The 14,963-nt window shown below is 56.5% G+C and overlaps 1 protein-coding gene across 1 annotated transcript; it reads right to left on the bottom strand.

Moving 5' to 3' along the window:
- Positions 1-4,234: 4,234 nt before the first annotated feature.
- DEF6 (DEF6 guanine nucleotide exchange factor) lies at positions 4,235-12,734 on the bottom strand. The gene is made up of 11 exons (XM_029962517.1): positions 12,687-12,734; positions 11,059-11,199; positions 9,418-9,603; positions 7,755-7,982; positions 7,529-7,675; positions 7,253-7,361; positions 6,873-7,171; positions 6,299-6,465; positions 5,897-6,095; positions 5,399-5,489; positions 4,235-5,184 (listed from the first exon to the last, which is right to left on the bottom strand). The coding sequence occupies exons 1-11, from the start codon at positions 12,732-12,734 to the stop codon at positions 4,973-4,975; spliced, it is 1,827 nt and encodes a 608-aa protein (XP_029818377.1). The 3' UTR covers positions 4,235-4,972.
- Positions 12,735-14,963: the final 2,229 nt, after the last annotated feature.

Here is a 14,963-nt window from a genome sequence, read left to right as displayed (position 1 = left end):
AGGACTGGGAGGTAGAGCAAACCCCTGGATGTCCCAGCAGAGACAGCCCCAACCCCTCACCAGGCTTTGAGCATCGAGATGTCACCTTTGCCTTATGTCACCTGCAGTTAGAGGCTGATGACCCTGAGCTTTTCTGACAATACATGAAGCTGATGCTAGAAAAGGGTCTGTGGTGGCCGTAAGGTGGCTTGTTTACTCAGCTTGCTTAATCCACCTTCAGGAGGCTGCCAGAAAGTTCCTGCAACTTTAATGAACTTCCCTCTCGGGTGGCTGAAACTTAAGGATTTGACAGAGTTCATTCGCTCTTCTTGGTTTTCCTGATAACTTTGCCTTATACGAATTTCAGGATCAGAACAACAGTAAGAGACCAATGCTAGAAAAAAATGGCTTATGAGGCTTTGAACTAGAGGACTTAGAGAAAATATGTCCTATTTTTAGACAGTTATGCAGACTAACTGGACTAAAACGTTAAACAAAGATATTGTGAACATGATGCTATTTGCACCCACATACCCTCCTTGACATTACCCAGGCTTAGCTGCTCCTCCCACCCCAATAGAAAAGCCCTGTTTCCTATTGCTGCCCCCAACACGGGATGACTTGTGAAGCAGCCGAGCACCAGCAACAAACCAGCGTCACCAGCCCCCACCAGGACGGGCAGCTCGGCAGAGACCTGCAAGTGCTGGGCTGAGAGTGAGCCCCTGGTGTCGCCTGCCCTTCTGCCTCTGACACGGCACCAGGAGCTGCAGCTGCTCAGGAGAGGATGAAAAAAGGATGCAAATCCCCTGTCCCAAAAGCCAAGGCTCTCAGCACACTGGCCTGAGTGTGGCAGGTGTTCCCTACAGCACCAAGCAGATCAGGTACATCCAGGGGGGGTCACAAGTGTGAGATCCAGAAATATGACCCCAGTCCCTCACACTGGAGCATCACTCTCATCAGGACTGCCCCTTCTTGTGGTCAATGGTGTCAAAGTCACAGCTCCCCTTGCAGGCAGCAACTGCTCTCCTTTAGAGGCGGGGCAGGAGCCTCTGCTTCAGTGGGGCCATAAAATGGCCCTCGGGAGCTTCACTTTTGCAGCAGTGCATTACAGCCAGAGCAGGTTCCTCATCCTTTCTCTCCCAACATGGAAGACAGTTTTTCTAAATAATCCTGACAAAATTTCTCTTCAACCTTCCTAAGGAGGAACAATAATAAAGTCATTCCAGCTCCAGTCGCACATCAGGAGTTGGCTTCCTCCACCTGCAGTAAAGCCCATCAGCATAGCCTTGACACCGTCAACGAGGGCTGAATCACACACAGGGAGTGCACAAATCACACCCTGAACTCTCTCCCATCACAGACCAGTGCTTTGCTGCTGCTGCTGCTGCCAGAGATCTGAGAATTAAACCTAAATGACTGGCTCACCTTGCCCCGCTCACAGTTAAATGCCAGGACATGCCCAATCACACCACACACAAGGCAACACTTGCACCAGCTCAGCAGGGCATGGAGGGAACCTGCCAGCACATCCCTGCTGGACTCTTCCTCTGATGTCCCTGGCTGACACATGGTAAGTCACTAGGAAAACTCCCACCTCAGCACAGCCTGGAGCACGTTTGTGCAGAAGAGGATCCTCTGCCAAAGGCAGCAAGGGATTTGCATGGAGAGGGCTGTGGAGAGGAGAGTGGAGCAGAAACGAGAAATGGGACACGGGCTGCCTCAACCCATGGGTCACTGGTTTAGAGACCGACACTGTAACCTGCCCTGGGATTCCAACTGAGGAGTGGCCACTGCTCAGACCCCTCTGTATTGCCACGAGGGATGTTGTCCAGACCCTACAGCACATCCAAAGCTTTCTTGCCTCTCTGCCCACCCAAGTCTGTTCACAGGGGTTTTTCCAACATGTGGGGGCTCAAAAGATAGATTCCTTCCCAAAAAGCATGTCCTTTATCTGGGATCTCAGGGAAAGCGGGAGCAGAACATGGAAATATGAGGGATGGGAAAGAACTCTCAGATCCTTCTTCCTTGAGCAACCCCTCACCAGATGCTCTGCTGACTGACCATCCTCACCCTCTTGCTTCTCCTCCTTCCAGCCCCAGACCCCAGCAGCGCCCCTCACTGGTACCCTCAATCCCCAGCCCAATTCCCCTCTGCCACCTCACCCTGACAGAAGATGGGCACTGTCCCCCTCAGCCTCCTCCCGTGTGGGCCACGTCCCATCCTCTGTCTGCCCTGATTTCCCAAGCAGGAACTACAGCCTGAACCCTCAAGTCACTGCCATCCCCGCGCCCCAGCTCCTCGCACCAACGTCCCCTCTGCCCCAACCCCTGTTCCTCACATCTCCCTGCTGGCCCCGTCCCAAGCCCCTGCCCCTCACGGGGCCCCCCGTTCCCCTCACAGCCCTGTCCCAAGCCCCTGCCCCTTCACCGCCCCCCGTTCTCCCTCACAGCCCTGTTCCCAAGCCCCTGCCCCTCACGCCCCCCTTCCCCTCACAGCCCTGTCCCAGCCCCGGCCCCTCACCCCCCCGTTCCCCCTCACAAATCCCTGTCCCAGCCCCTGCCCCTCACGCCCCGCCGTCCCCTCACAGCCCTCGTCCCAGCCCCTGCCCCTCACGCCCCCGGCCCTGCTTCACTCGCGCGCTGCAGCCGCGGTCGCGCCGCCGCCCCCCCGCCCCGCGCGTCACCCGCGCGCCCCCTTGACGCCACCGCACCCCCGCGCGCCGCGGCCAATCGCGGCCGGCCGCCGGTCGGCCTCGCGCCCGCGTACACCACGGCAACGGGCCCCGCCCCCGACTCCGCACAGCCCCCTGCCGGGGCACCGCCGGCACTGCGCCCCCCGGTGGGCGCGGGGCCTCATGGGAAGTTGGTAGGCGCTGCCCGCGGGTCGTGCCGGCAGGGGCGGTCCGGAAGGGCGGTGGACGTCATCACATCATCTCCGCCACCGCTAATACAGTCCGGAGCCGTGTCCGCGGGGCGGGAGCGCGCAGGGGGCGGGGCGTGTCCGAGGGGGCGGCCGAACATATGTCCCCTCGGGCTCTGTCTCGCGCTGGCCATCTGTCCCCGCGGGTCGCTTCCCGCGGTGTCTTCCTCTGCGACCTCCGCGGACCGCTGCTTCGCACAGAGCGGCGCACGTGCTCAGAGCGAGCGCCGGAGGGCGGGCCGAGGCAAAGCAGCGCGGGGAGAGGGGGCGGGGGCGGCGCGAGCCGGGGGCCGCGGGGACTGTAAACATACAGAAATCATTCCTACACCCATCAAATCGTTATTAATTGGAACCCGATTCCTTCATCTCTCTCCTTGTTTTTCTTGGCTGGAAAACCTGATGATCCCAACTGGCTACTTTTAGGGTAGTTTTCTTCCACAGCTCCTTTCTCCCGGCTGAAACCTCCTGGCACGTTCAGGGCTTATTTGGAGGGAAGCCCCTCTGAGAGATTTCCTCTCGTGCCGGGGAAAAACCCGGACTGGATTTTTCTAGATTATGGAGTGGAGGAAACCCCGGACTGGATTTTGGCCAGAGTACGGAATGGGGGGAAACCCAGACTAGATTTCCAAAAAAAAAAAAATTTTAAAAAAAAATGAAGGGTTGGACTTGATGATCTCAGAGGTCCTTTCCAACCCTGTTGATTCTATGATTTTATGAGTCTCCCGTGCACGTGGAGCCCGAGCAGCTTGGGGCCGAGCTGGGAAGGGCCCACTCTGCCAGAAAACATGTGCAGAGTAGAGGGATCCTGTGTCCAAGTGATCCAGCCATGATGGCACAGGACAGGCAGGGACCTCAGAAGATGCACAGGGCTCAGGACCATCCTGCTGCAACCCAGTGCACTGGGAAGGGGGGAGAGGTGTTGAATTTGACCTGCAGCCCCCAAACCACCCCTGCCCTTGCTGTGTGTCAGCACAGCTGTGTGGGACCGGGCACGGGGCCACCCACCCACCCCCCGGGCACACAGAGCACTTTGTCCCTGCCCCGCGGAGTGGCCGCTCCCCACGATGGAAAAGAACTGTGAAACGGTGTGGGAGGGGGCAGTGCCGTGCGAGAGAGAACGCCCAGAGCGCCCGGGAGGAAACAGATTGTAATCTCCCCAACGAACTGCAGCTCATCCGCAGGGTCGGTGCACAGCTCCTCCAAGGACCTGTTCCGGGGGGACCCTCGGAGGCTCTGTGCCCTGGACAATAAAGACCCCAAAGGCACAGGTGATGGGACTATTTAAACAGAGGTGCTTGGGAAAACTAACTCTGATGATTGTGTATGCTATTGGGGTTTTTTTTGTTTTATTTTACATCCCTCTTGGCCCTCCAGACCAACCCAAAATCTACTGGTGGAGCCACTTTCCACTGATTCCTTTCAAAGGGCCCTTTCCTATAGGGGGAACCCAAAACCCACAATGCTCAGGAGAAAGGGCTGGTGCCTGCAGGGCCACCAGTGTGCAGGGCAGGAGGTCTGTGGCCACCGGCTCCAAAAGCTTTATTGCTTGTTGGTTTCTGCTAATTCTAAGTGACTCTAGGACTAACAACCACCATCAGGGAACACAGTGGTAGTTAAGGACACCCTGGCCGTGCTGGGGGGGCGATGAGAAGGTCACGCTCCGTTGGCCCAAGCATCCCTGGCAGGGCCCCACAGCCTGGGGTTCAGCAGGCGATGCAGAAGGGTTGTGGTAGAAACCAAGGGGAAACTGCAGCCCTGAGCCACGCAGTCCTGACCCACCAGTGCCTCTTTTTTAGGGCAGGGTAGAAACCAGAGTGCAGGGAGTTGAGTCCAGCAGCCCAGAGGAGATGGTCCTGCCGCCCTCTCCCCAGAGTTGGGCTGCCTGAGCCTCCTGGCACGTGGTGGCTGCAGCCCTTTACTGATGGAAATGGGAGCATCTCTGCCTCATGCAGTCCCCTGTAGGCTCTGTGCTGGTCCACACTTGGCTTCACCCAGAGATAGCCGCACCAACTGTCTGCTCAGAGGGACAAGCTGGGCCCTACCATTCCCAGCTGGGCTCTGCCATCCTGTTGGGCTACTTGGTGGGCTCTGTGGCCATGGTGTCCACATCTGGAGACGGCAGAACACCACTGTTCCCACCATTGCTCACGTTTTCCTCGCTGTTGTCTGTCATGGGGCCACTGCTTTTATCCTCCACTTTCTGCTTGAGTTTGAGGGAAGAATCTCTCTGGGACAGGAGGGGCTGGTAGCCAGCGAAGACTCCTCCGCTCACGTTTGTACGCTTGTCTGCGGGTGGACAGAAAAAGAGAGTTGTTTACCTGGGGTCCAAACTGACCATTCAGCTGAGAAAAAGGGTTGTGGAGTCTCTCCTTGCAAGAGGCATTCCTTCTCTGAAAGATGAGGATCCTTCTGGCCCCCAGATGCTCCCAAAGAGGGGATGATGGGTGGGGGACTGGGCTCATGCCCCAGCTCAAGGGAGGCTGGTTGGCTGGTCTCCTACCTCCCGGCCCGATGGGGTGCATCAGTCGGTTCATCTGGACGTTCCAGTGCTTGACATTGGTGCTGGCCTGTCGCAGCTTCCGCTGGGCTGCCTGGGAGGGAATGGAGGAGAGGGGTGAGCTGGTCACCCCACTGCCCCAACTCGGGACTGTGGGCATGGATTTCCCTTCCCTGAGTAAGCCTGGATTGGAGGTTCCCTCTGGGATGGAGACCCAGCTCACCCTCCTCTAGGTCTCCTGCTCCTCCTTCAATTCTTACCCCTCCACACACTCCCACTGTTGACATCGCTTTGGACACCAGAGCTGTCTCCACGGGGCAGGACATGCTTGTCCTGTCTCAGCCACTGCAGCACCCCGTGCCTGCACATGGCACAGCTCGGAAACCCTCGAGGCAATGCCACCTTGATTCCCAAAGCTGCTGTGTCCTCCCCAGTACGGAGGGCTGGGAAGTCCCCTGGGGCTCACCACATGAAGGGATGTGGCACTGATGTGATGCTCACCATGACGTCTTGGTCCACCCGTTGTCTGTTCACTCTCACTTCTTCCAGCTGCTTCTGTGCCTCTTCCAGACATTTGTTTTTGTTCTCCATCTCCTGCTTGAGGACTTGCTTCTCCCGCTGAGTTTTGATGATATATTCCTCTTGCTCCTCCTTCAGCTTCATCAGCTGCTTCAGTTTCTCCTCTTCCTCAGCCAGTAGCCTGACAATGAAGAGCAAGAGGTGAGAATGTCCCTCTGCCACTTCATCCACCAGCTTCCCCTGTCCCTGCCAGCATACTGGGAAGTCACCAGCACACCTCAGTACCCAGGAGAATTGAGCTGCCCTAGGGAGCACATTCCCATGCACAGCTGCTGCCCTGGGAGCGGGGCTGGTTGAGGAGGGGGAGGGATGCCCCAGTCCTACCTGGCCTGCGCGTATCTCACAGCTTCCTCATCCTGCCGAGCTTTCACCTCCTGCTGCAGGGCCTCCTGGAGCCGCTCCTGCATGGCCTCCAGCTCCAGGATGCGCTTGCGCTGACGCTCTGCCTCTGCCTCCTTCAGGACCATCTCTGCCTGCATGGAGGCACGAGCCTGCCGGGGGGACAGGAGCCATCAGCGTGGGCGGCTGGCTGGGCCACCACCACTGTCTCCAGAACCCCTTAGTCCTGCATCCCGGGGTGGATGCCAGACATCTCCCAAAACAGGGAGAGCCCATGGCAAGTGGTCCAAAGCAAAGCTGTTTCCCTGCTCAGGAGACAGGCTGCATCATTTGGAGCCAGTGCTGGCTGTGAGGTCAGAAATGGGCTCCCTGGCCAGCTTGGCACCAGCACTTGTCTCTCACTGCCCCCCTACATACCCTTGGGGCAGGTTGTCCCCATCTCCTGCTCTGCAGGAATCTCAGGCCTGTCCAAAGGCTGCCCCAGGGAAGGGAAGGGGAAGGAAGCACCTACCCCATGAGCAACGAAGCCCTGGCAGGACTCTCCACAGGGTGCACCCACCTGCTCAGCTTCCCGCAGCTGGATCTCCAGGGTCCTCTGCATCTCCTCGTGCTGCTGCCTCCGCCGCTGCTCCTCTTCCTGCAGCAGGATCTCTGCCTGCCGCTGGGCCTCCTTGAGCAGTTCCAGCTCCTGCAGCTTCCTCTCCTTCTCCTCCTGCAGCTGCTTGAGCCGCTGCGTCTCCTCCTCCTTGGCTGCCTTGCGCTGGTCCCGCTGCTCCCGCTGCTCCCGTCGCTTCTGCTTCAGGTCCTTGTGCAGGGATTTCTTTCCCTCAGCCTGCAGCCGGATAGCCGTCTGGATGGCTGGAGAGGGAGGCCACAGTCAGTGGGGACATGGAGGGGGGCACGGGGAAGCTGGGGAAGGGGTGTGGGGTGGGCACAGACCGAGCGTCCACTCCTGGCGCTGCCGGGTGTCGGAGGCGCTCATCTCGTAGGTGCGGGAGGAGGTCTTCACACAGAACATGCACCTCTTCCCATCCCGGTCAGGCAGCACCTGCAGGGTGAGGACACAGGATGGTGTTACCCTCGTACCCCACCTCATCCCCCTGGCTCCAGTGCTCCTGGATGTAAAATTGTGTGTTCTTGGGTCTGCCTTCCTGGGGTCTGAAGGGGATCTCCCAGGTCTCCTGTCCCCAGGCTGACGAGTGGCCCTGGCTGTACCTCCACACAGCAGTGCTTGTCCAACACAATGCTCCCCTTTTTCTCCTTCCGTTCCTCACTCATGTAGTAGGACAGGACACTGGGCTTCAGCATGAACCACCGCTCTGACCAGTTCCTCCTCAGCTGGCCCCTCTTCCAGAGGTATCCCTGTACACGAGAGACAGAGATCAAAACTGGGGATGGGGGCAGGACAGGGCTCGTGCCCCAGGACATGTGGGCTCCTTGCCTGTTTGAGCACATCCTCGATGACCTCCTGGTACACCTCCTCCACGGCCATGCTGATGGCCTCCTGCTCGATGCCTCGCAGGAACCGCCCTGAGTTCACCATGTCTAGGAACTGCCAGACCGTCAGCCCCTCTTGCCCCTGCGGCTCCTGGGACAGGTAGTCATCCAGCTCACAGGAGTTCAGCTCCACGTTCATGGCTGTACAGATCTTCTTCAGCAGGTACTCCACCTGTGGGGATGGGGAAACTCAGGGATGTGGGGAAGCGAGAGCTGTTCCCACCCCACCGACCCCTTTTGGAGAGCCCAAGACCGCCTCTCTTTCCAGCTTGGAGATGCAGGACCCTGATCCCAGAGGTTGCAATGGCTGAGGTCATGGCCAAGGCATTCTAGGCAGCAGGCTGGCTCAGGAGGTTGGCACTGGGTTAGAGCTTGACCACTGTTGGGAGGTTTTTCCTTTTTAACCCCAAGGCTGAGATGTTTTGGCTGGTTTGTCTGCAGAGTAAGAAAACTCTGCAGCAGCCAAGAGCCTGAGGGAGAACAGGCCAGCACTGCTGGACCCCACACACAGCCTGCAAGGTCGGTGTCTCAGAGCACAGCCCTGAGCTCAGCACCACTTTGATTTCCAAAATCACTGGGAAGAGCAAGGGAACAGGACCCAAAGGAGCATCGTTTTGAAACTGCAAGTAAAGTGTTTCTAAAAAGAGCCAGGATGGTTGACATGATGTGGGGAAGACTTATTTCAGCTTAAGTTTTGCTGCCAGCTCTCCTCTGCCCACGATCTGGGGATTGAGGCAGGTGGGTGACTGCAGGGAGCCACACAGGAAGGTGACACACAGCAGGGTCCCCCCCCCAGCTGGATTTTTAATGTCATTTAACTAGGAGAAGGGCAAGCAGTGAATGCGCTTGCTCAGCCCCGTAAGCAGAAGGATGGTTCAGTTTGTCATGGTCTGGGGAACAGGAAACACCTCTTGCAGGGTGCAGGAAGTGTGGTTGCCCTCCTACGTCTGCGCAGCACGGCCCTTCTTGCCTTTTTTTTTGTGTCTTGTTTTTTGGAGTTTTTTTTTACTTTTCTGCTGATCTCAGGATGTTGATGGGGTAGAAGCCAACAGCAGTTGCTTGCCCAGCTAAGTTCCTTCTGCTGATGCTTGTTCTTGGCTTCTATGCTTGTGCCTCCTCCCTAGATCTGCCCCCCTTCTCATGGGGCTTTCATCTGACCCTGGAGAAGGGAGAACCTCCCCCACTAAATTCTGTGGAATTTGGAGATTTGGAGATTACTGCCAGAGGCTTTGCTTTGGCTGGTACCTCGCCCTTAACGCTCCAGATTCTGGGCAGGGGCTGAGCGCCCGGTGGCAGCGGCCACAGAGAGGGACAGACAGCTCTGCTCTGCCACTGCCCACTGGAGACAGGCTCCAGCATTTTGGAGGGGTCCTCCCAGATGCTCCCAAGTCACTCCCTCCTCTGTGGGCAGAGGGGGTGGCTGTGGGCATAGCAGGCCCCCCTCCTCCCACCTCTTTCCTGCTCTCTCTCACCCCCTGGAGCACCACATCTTGCAGGATGTGGTGGGACGTGCCAGGAAGCGATAGCAGGATGTGTTACCCCCAAAGAGGGCTCTGCCAGAGCACAGAGCCCTGGGAGGACAGGGATGGGGGGAGAGGCAGTCCTACCTCATCTGGCACCATGACAAGAGGGTATTTGTCTTCAGACAGAAAGTTGAAGAGACACCAGAGCTTGAAAGCATCTTGGTGGGATACAACGCTATTCCCGTTCCGGTCAGGTTTGTAGTTCTTCTTCGCTGTGAGGGTCCAGCAGAGCTCATCGAAGTTTTCTTTGACAAAAGCACCTTCCTCCACCTGTGGGCAGGAGTTGAGGGTGAGCAGGGAGCTGCAGGGCTACGGAGAGGGGTTCTGAGGGGGAAGTGCTAGCAGGAAGAAACTCTCACTCCTAAAATCTCTTGTCCCTGCCAGTGAGAAGCACAGGGTGATTTGGAGCACCAGCAGAAAACCTGTGGTGCAGCACATGTAGCAGTGTGGTGCTCTTCAACCTCCCCAGTGCCTCCACAGCTTCAGGTCTCTTTTTATCCCATTCCACCATAAAGAGGAACTGGGGAGCGAAGGGAAGTGCTGGCCTGGGGGCAGGCAGCAGTGGAGGCAGGAACGATGCCTCCACCAGCCTCGGCCCCACTGCTGTCTGTGAGCTTCTGTAACCATGTCCTGGCACTGCAAGCAGCCTCACACAGCAGGTTTGGTGAAGATGGGTGAACTGTGATGTGTGAGGAGCCTTGGCTGTCCCTGGGTGCTCCATCCCAGCTGTAGGAGCCACATGCTGCCAGCACAGGAGGAAACTGCAGCCTGCGGCAGTAGAGCTGGAGGAAAACCTTCGGGTGGGTGGCAAAAGCTAAAAGCCTCTCTTACTAGGAAAACCCACTTCCCCTTCTCAGGCTGCTTCTGGGATTTTATTAACCATGGTCAATCAGAAAAAGGGGTTTAAAGATCATCTCCCAAAGAACTAGAAAGGAAACTAGAAGGATTTTGGCCACTTTGTGATGGGGAGATTGGGCTGGCTGACCTTGGGCAGCTCTTGCCCTGGGCAGAGGGAGCTGGGGAAGCCTCTGCCCTCACTCACTGCAGACCAGATCCCTGCAGCCAAGATTAGCTTTGCTGGACCAGACTGGGCAGCTCCTGACCAGCTCCAGGCTAGGCAAAGATGGGCATGGAGACCCATAGAGAACTGCCAGGAGAGCCAGGGGAACAAAGGGTTACTGCACCCAGCTCTGGCCCCCTTCTGTGAGCACACAGTGGAAGAAAGCTGCCAGTCCTGCATGCCTGGAGGAAACAGCACCCATGGACAAAGTGGTGGCTGTACTAGACAAAGGTGCATTTGAATTATGGAAAAAAGGGAGAAAGCCCCTGCCCACCCCAACTCTGCTCCTGTCCTGGCACCTCATCCTCCTCCCTCTCCTCTTTGCCAAATGACGTCACACCTCAAATTTGAACAGAGTTAGAGAGGAAAAAGTGGCCAGTTTCTCTCTCTGCGCCCTGCAGGAAACATGGGCAGAGATACTGCTGCATCCAGAGCCTTGATGGAAAGGGTTGACTTCATCCTTGCCAAGGAGACATTGAGAATTAAACGTTTCTCACTTGTTTTGGTATTCACCTGAGTGCTCCCCATCTCTCTGCACCCTTTTTCCACCCATCAAGGCATGTGACCTCCTGCGGGCTGTGGGGAGCAGAGCCATTGGGCTCCCGTGTGATGCAGGAGCAGCCCAGGCACCACTGTGTCCCCCCTTCCAAGGCTAAGGGGCTCACCTTATCCAGGATGTACTTGTTCAGGTATGGCATGTAGCCCTGGCTGGACACTGGCCCATCATCGTCATCACGGAAATGCTCTTCCAGTGCCACGGGATCGTGGGGGATGCACAGCACCGTGTACAGGTTGTGAGACAGCACCTGGCCAAGCACAAGGGGTGGTGAGAAGGTGAACAACCTCCAGCCCTGCCCCAGCACACCTCTGTGGTGCCACCCCCATACCCACTATGCCCTGTGACCTCCCTGCAGCCACAGCACTGAGGCAGAGTTTGGGTTTGGCAGAGAACGGGGCATCATTCCCAAATGAAAACCTTTCAGAATCATTTAGAAACAGGCAAAAATTAAGGATTTTTTCACATTAGTTACTTTTCTTCGCACATCAGGAACTTTTTTTTTAAAAGAGCTGTTTCAAACCTCTCAGAGAAAACAGGACTTGCTCTGATCTAGAAAAGCTGATAAGCCACCCCGAGCCACGTGTTTGGTACAACCATGGCCCAGCCTGGCAGCAGCGGCTGTCTGCCAGGGGGCACAGAAAGATGGAAGCATGAAAATAGAAAAGATTTATAAGAAACTAAGAAAAAGTTTTGTCTGGAATGGGAGCAGACAATGGAGATCTGGAGATGCACCATCTGCAGAAACTCGTGTTTCACTCCACGAGTCTCACCAACAGCTAATTTTTGTTCAAATTCCACAAAACAAAGGGTGTTTGGAAGCTCCCAAATTTCCCACGTGCTGGTAAGCTCAAAGCAAGGCTGTCTACGAGCATCACCAGCATCTCCAGCTTGTGATGCCAGACAGGCAGCGCTCTCCTTGCCTCTACCTCCCAGATGACGACTAAATGAGCATCCCAGACTGACACCGCCCCACTGCACCAGGATCTGCGGATGCAGTTGGCCAAGGGTTCAAGAGAGGGCCTGGAGGAGAGGGTACAGCATCCCTACTCCTCTGTGCAGGGCTGGAAATTTCCTCCCAGCAGGAGAGGAGCCGGAGGCCACATTGGGCTGCTGCAGCTGGAGATGGTTCTTGCTCAACCAGATTTTCTTTCTCTTTTCCACCCTCTGGACTGATGGGATCAGCAGGACTCCGCCCTGTGCTCACACACCAGGGCTGCAGCCCTGTGCACTGTTGCTACAGCTGCACCTTTTGGGATTGGTGCAGCTCTGGGGTCTGCACAGGACTGGAAAGGGTTGGGAACACCCTGGACATCCTTCAGGATGTCCTGAAGGATGGACTGAAACTTCAGGAATTGCATCCTGTTCTCTTTTTCCAATGTGGGCCCTCGTCCCCATCCTTCACACCTCTCACAGCATCCCTAAAAAGCCCTGGGAGGTTTGCACATGCAAAACCATGGGGTTCCATGATGGGAACCCCAAGCCCCTCTGTCCACCTTGGCACACTGTGACCCACAGCTCCTCCGCTCGCAGAGCCGTCACTGGACAAACTGGGAGGAAAGCCCCAGCCCGGCCGACAGTGGGGTGACTGGACTGAGCAGAGGTGGGAAACACTCCCAGGCTCTTAAACAGAGACTGGAGGGGGAAAAAATGACAGTGGGGAGCCACTGTCATGATCCCCATCACCTGTGAACAGAGGTGCTGAAAAGCACCAGGACAGCGCTCGGTGGCTCTCACCTCCCGCTCCAGCCACGCACAGCCACACTGAAGGCACACACCCCACATCCCAGCCTGGATCCGCAGAGACAGGGAGCAGCTCCCTCTGCTCAGCCAGGGAGGATGCAATGGCACTGAGAGGATAAATCCTTTTCCAAGAGCAGGGCTGGCGTGTGCCTGCGCTGGGAACAAAACTACCCGACATCGCTGGGCGCGCAGCACTCCACCGCAAGCTGCCCTTCCTTCCTGTGCACACACACACCCACACTCACAGTGTCTGCACACACTTGCCTGTGGAGAAGTGCCCCTGCAAGGAGCCCAACGGCTCCCACAGCTGCACCATCACACTGGAAACCCCAATATGTTTACAGCAACTGGCTGGAGCGAGGCTGGAGTTCAGCCCCAGCTCCCGCTGGGACACTGCCCATGTGCCAGCACAATCCCACCCAGTTCTGGGACTGCTTCCTTTCCGCAGGTGCAAACCCTGTGAACGCCGCTGCTTCTCCCACCCTTGTTCAAGACCCTTCATGCAGCAACACACCCGGGTGAGGAGCAGAGCACAGCTCAGGAGGGGTTTGGAGAGTGCTCAGCCACTGTGGCTTCAACACATTATTAATCAGGCCTGCAAGACCTCGGATTCCTTCTGCGCTGAATGGACAAAAATGCTGCTGCTGGCCTGGGTAGGCTGGGGCAAACCTGAGCATATTTGGGGATGGAAATGAGCTCTCCCAGGCCTCGAGGCAGGTGTAAAGTTATCCAGAATTGAGCTTCATCATTCAACGGTGCAGCTCAACCCACCACCAACCTGTCCTGTCACTGAAGGCTAGGGGAGAACAGCAAGGAGGAAAGTTCCTTTCCCCTCTGGGTAAAGCTCTTATGGACACACCATCCCCAGCATCCCCACAGCCCCTACGCGAGGGTTTGCAGCCCCTGTCCCCCCTTGCACAAACTCTCTAGGAAATTGCCATAAATTGAGGGTTTCTGTGGCCTCAGCATCATATCTGGTGATAAAGATCTCTCAAGACAAGCACTGCACGTGTTCACACTGGCACTTTCGGGTCCATCACACGTGTGGGCTGGGCTCCTGACCCCGAGCATGGGTGCAGGGGATGCTGTGAGGGGGGCACAGCAGCCCCTCTCAGGGATTAGCAGAGGGAATTAAGCTCTGGCCTACTTTGGGATTTTCCTTAATTCCTTCAGCTATTTCTACAGTTTTAGCAGGTGAGTGTGGCTCGCAGGACACATGCTATGAGTTCTGGGGAGCAGAAGAAGGCTCTTTGCTGCAAAGGCAATGGCTGAGCAGGAGTCATCTGACTCCTGCTACTTTCCCTCCAGATTCCTGCAAACAAACTCTTAATTTTGGGGCAAAACATGCCTCCCCACCAAGTGCAGCACCTTCCCTGCAGTCTGTCCCCGGGGAAACCCTATAAAATAGAGGAAATAGTGGAAAAGAGCTTTCTTTGCAGCACTTCACAACTGGTCTCGCAAACTGGCAGCAGCTGCCAAGTCCTGATGCAACACCTCCCTGTGCCCGGCATTCTTCTGCTCAGGTCTCTCCTCTCATCTCAGCCCCCAACGATGACCAGCATTTCCAACCCTGGTGCCAGCCTAAGAACCAAGAGAACGCTCACATGGCAACAAAAATGAGGCCCACCACGTGCAAAGTAAAAAAAAATCAATAATTACTGTCGAAGCCAAGAGCTCCCTGGCAGGTTCGACCAACCACGGCCTGGGGGCAGGCAAAAAGATTTTTAAAGCTGTGATGGGTCTGATGAAGGGCTAAGGGCAGGAGCCCTCTGAAAGCTGCTAAGAAGGGGGAGAGGGGAAAGCAGAGAGTTTTTAAAAAGGCCTTGTTATTTCTGGCCACAGCACTGTGGAGTTTTAGTTTAAAAACAAGCTGCCCCTACCTCCCGACCCACTGGCTCAGCAGGAAGCAGAAATGCAGGTGCTCTGGCAAGCAAGAAAATATAAACTGAGTTTTGGCTGTTAGTTGGCCATAAAAAATGTAAGAAAATGTAAAGAACTAAAAGCTAGATTTCTCCTCATTTTCACCTAGAAAACATACTTGAGCATGAACTCCCACCTCTCCCTCTTTTTTTTTTTTTAAAGGGAGATGATGCAGAGCTCGAGAACTTCACCAGAATCAGTACGGAGGCAACAGCAAGGTCTTACCGATCTCAATATTTAACAATTCCTCCGTGGAAAGGTGGGGGGATGCAAAGAGCCCTGGACCTGCTCTGCCCCTCGCCGCCCACCCTCCGGCCGCGCGCGGGGGCCGCCCGAGCCCCCCGGGAACTC

Source organism: Manacus vitellinus, unplaced genomic scaffold, assembly GCF_001715985.3.
Source record: "Manacus vitellinus isolate BGI_N305 unplaced genomic scaffold, ASM171598v3 scaffold_47_pilon, whole genome shotgun sequence".
Classification (NCBI taxonomy): Eukaryota; Metazoa; Chordata; class Aves; order Passeriformes; family Pipridae; genus Manacus; species Manacus vitellinus.
Note: the sequence above shows the minus strand (reverse complement) of the source record. Positions and strands in the feature narration are given on the sequence as shown.

Bases quoted from the DNA above. Each gene is read 5' to 3' on its own strand.
- DEF6 (XM_029962517.1), bottom strand. From the start codon at position 12,734: ATGTGGGGTGTGTGCCTTCAGTGTGGCTGTGCGTGGCTGGAGCGGGAG. The intron at 6,096-6,298 runs GTAGGACTGGGG...CTTCATTGTCAG, and splicing joins GTGAGATACGCGCAGGCCAG to GCTACTGGCTGAGGAAGAGG. The intron at 5,490-5,896 runs GTGAGCATCACA...ATTCCCTCCCAG, and splicing joins GGGTGGACCAAGACGTCATG to GCAGCCCAGCGGAAGCTGCG.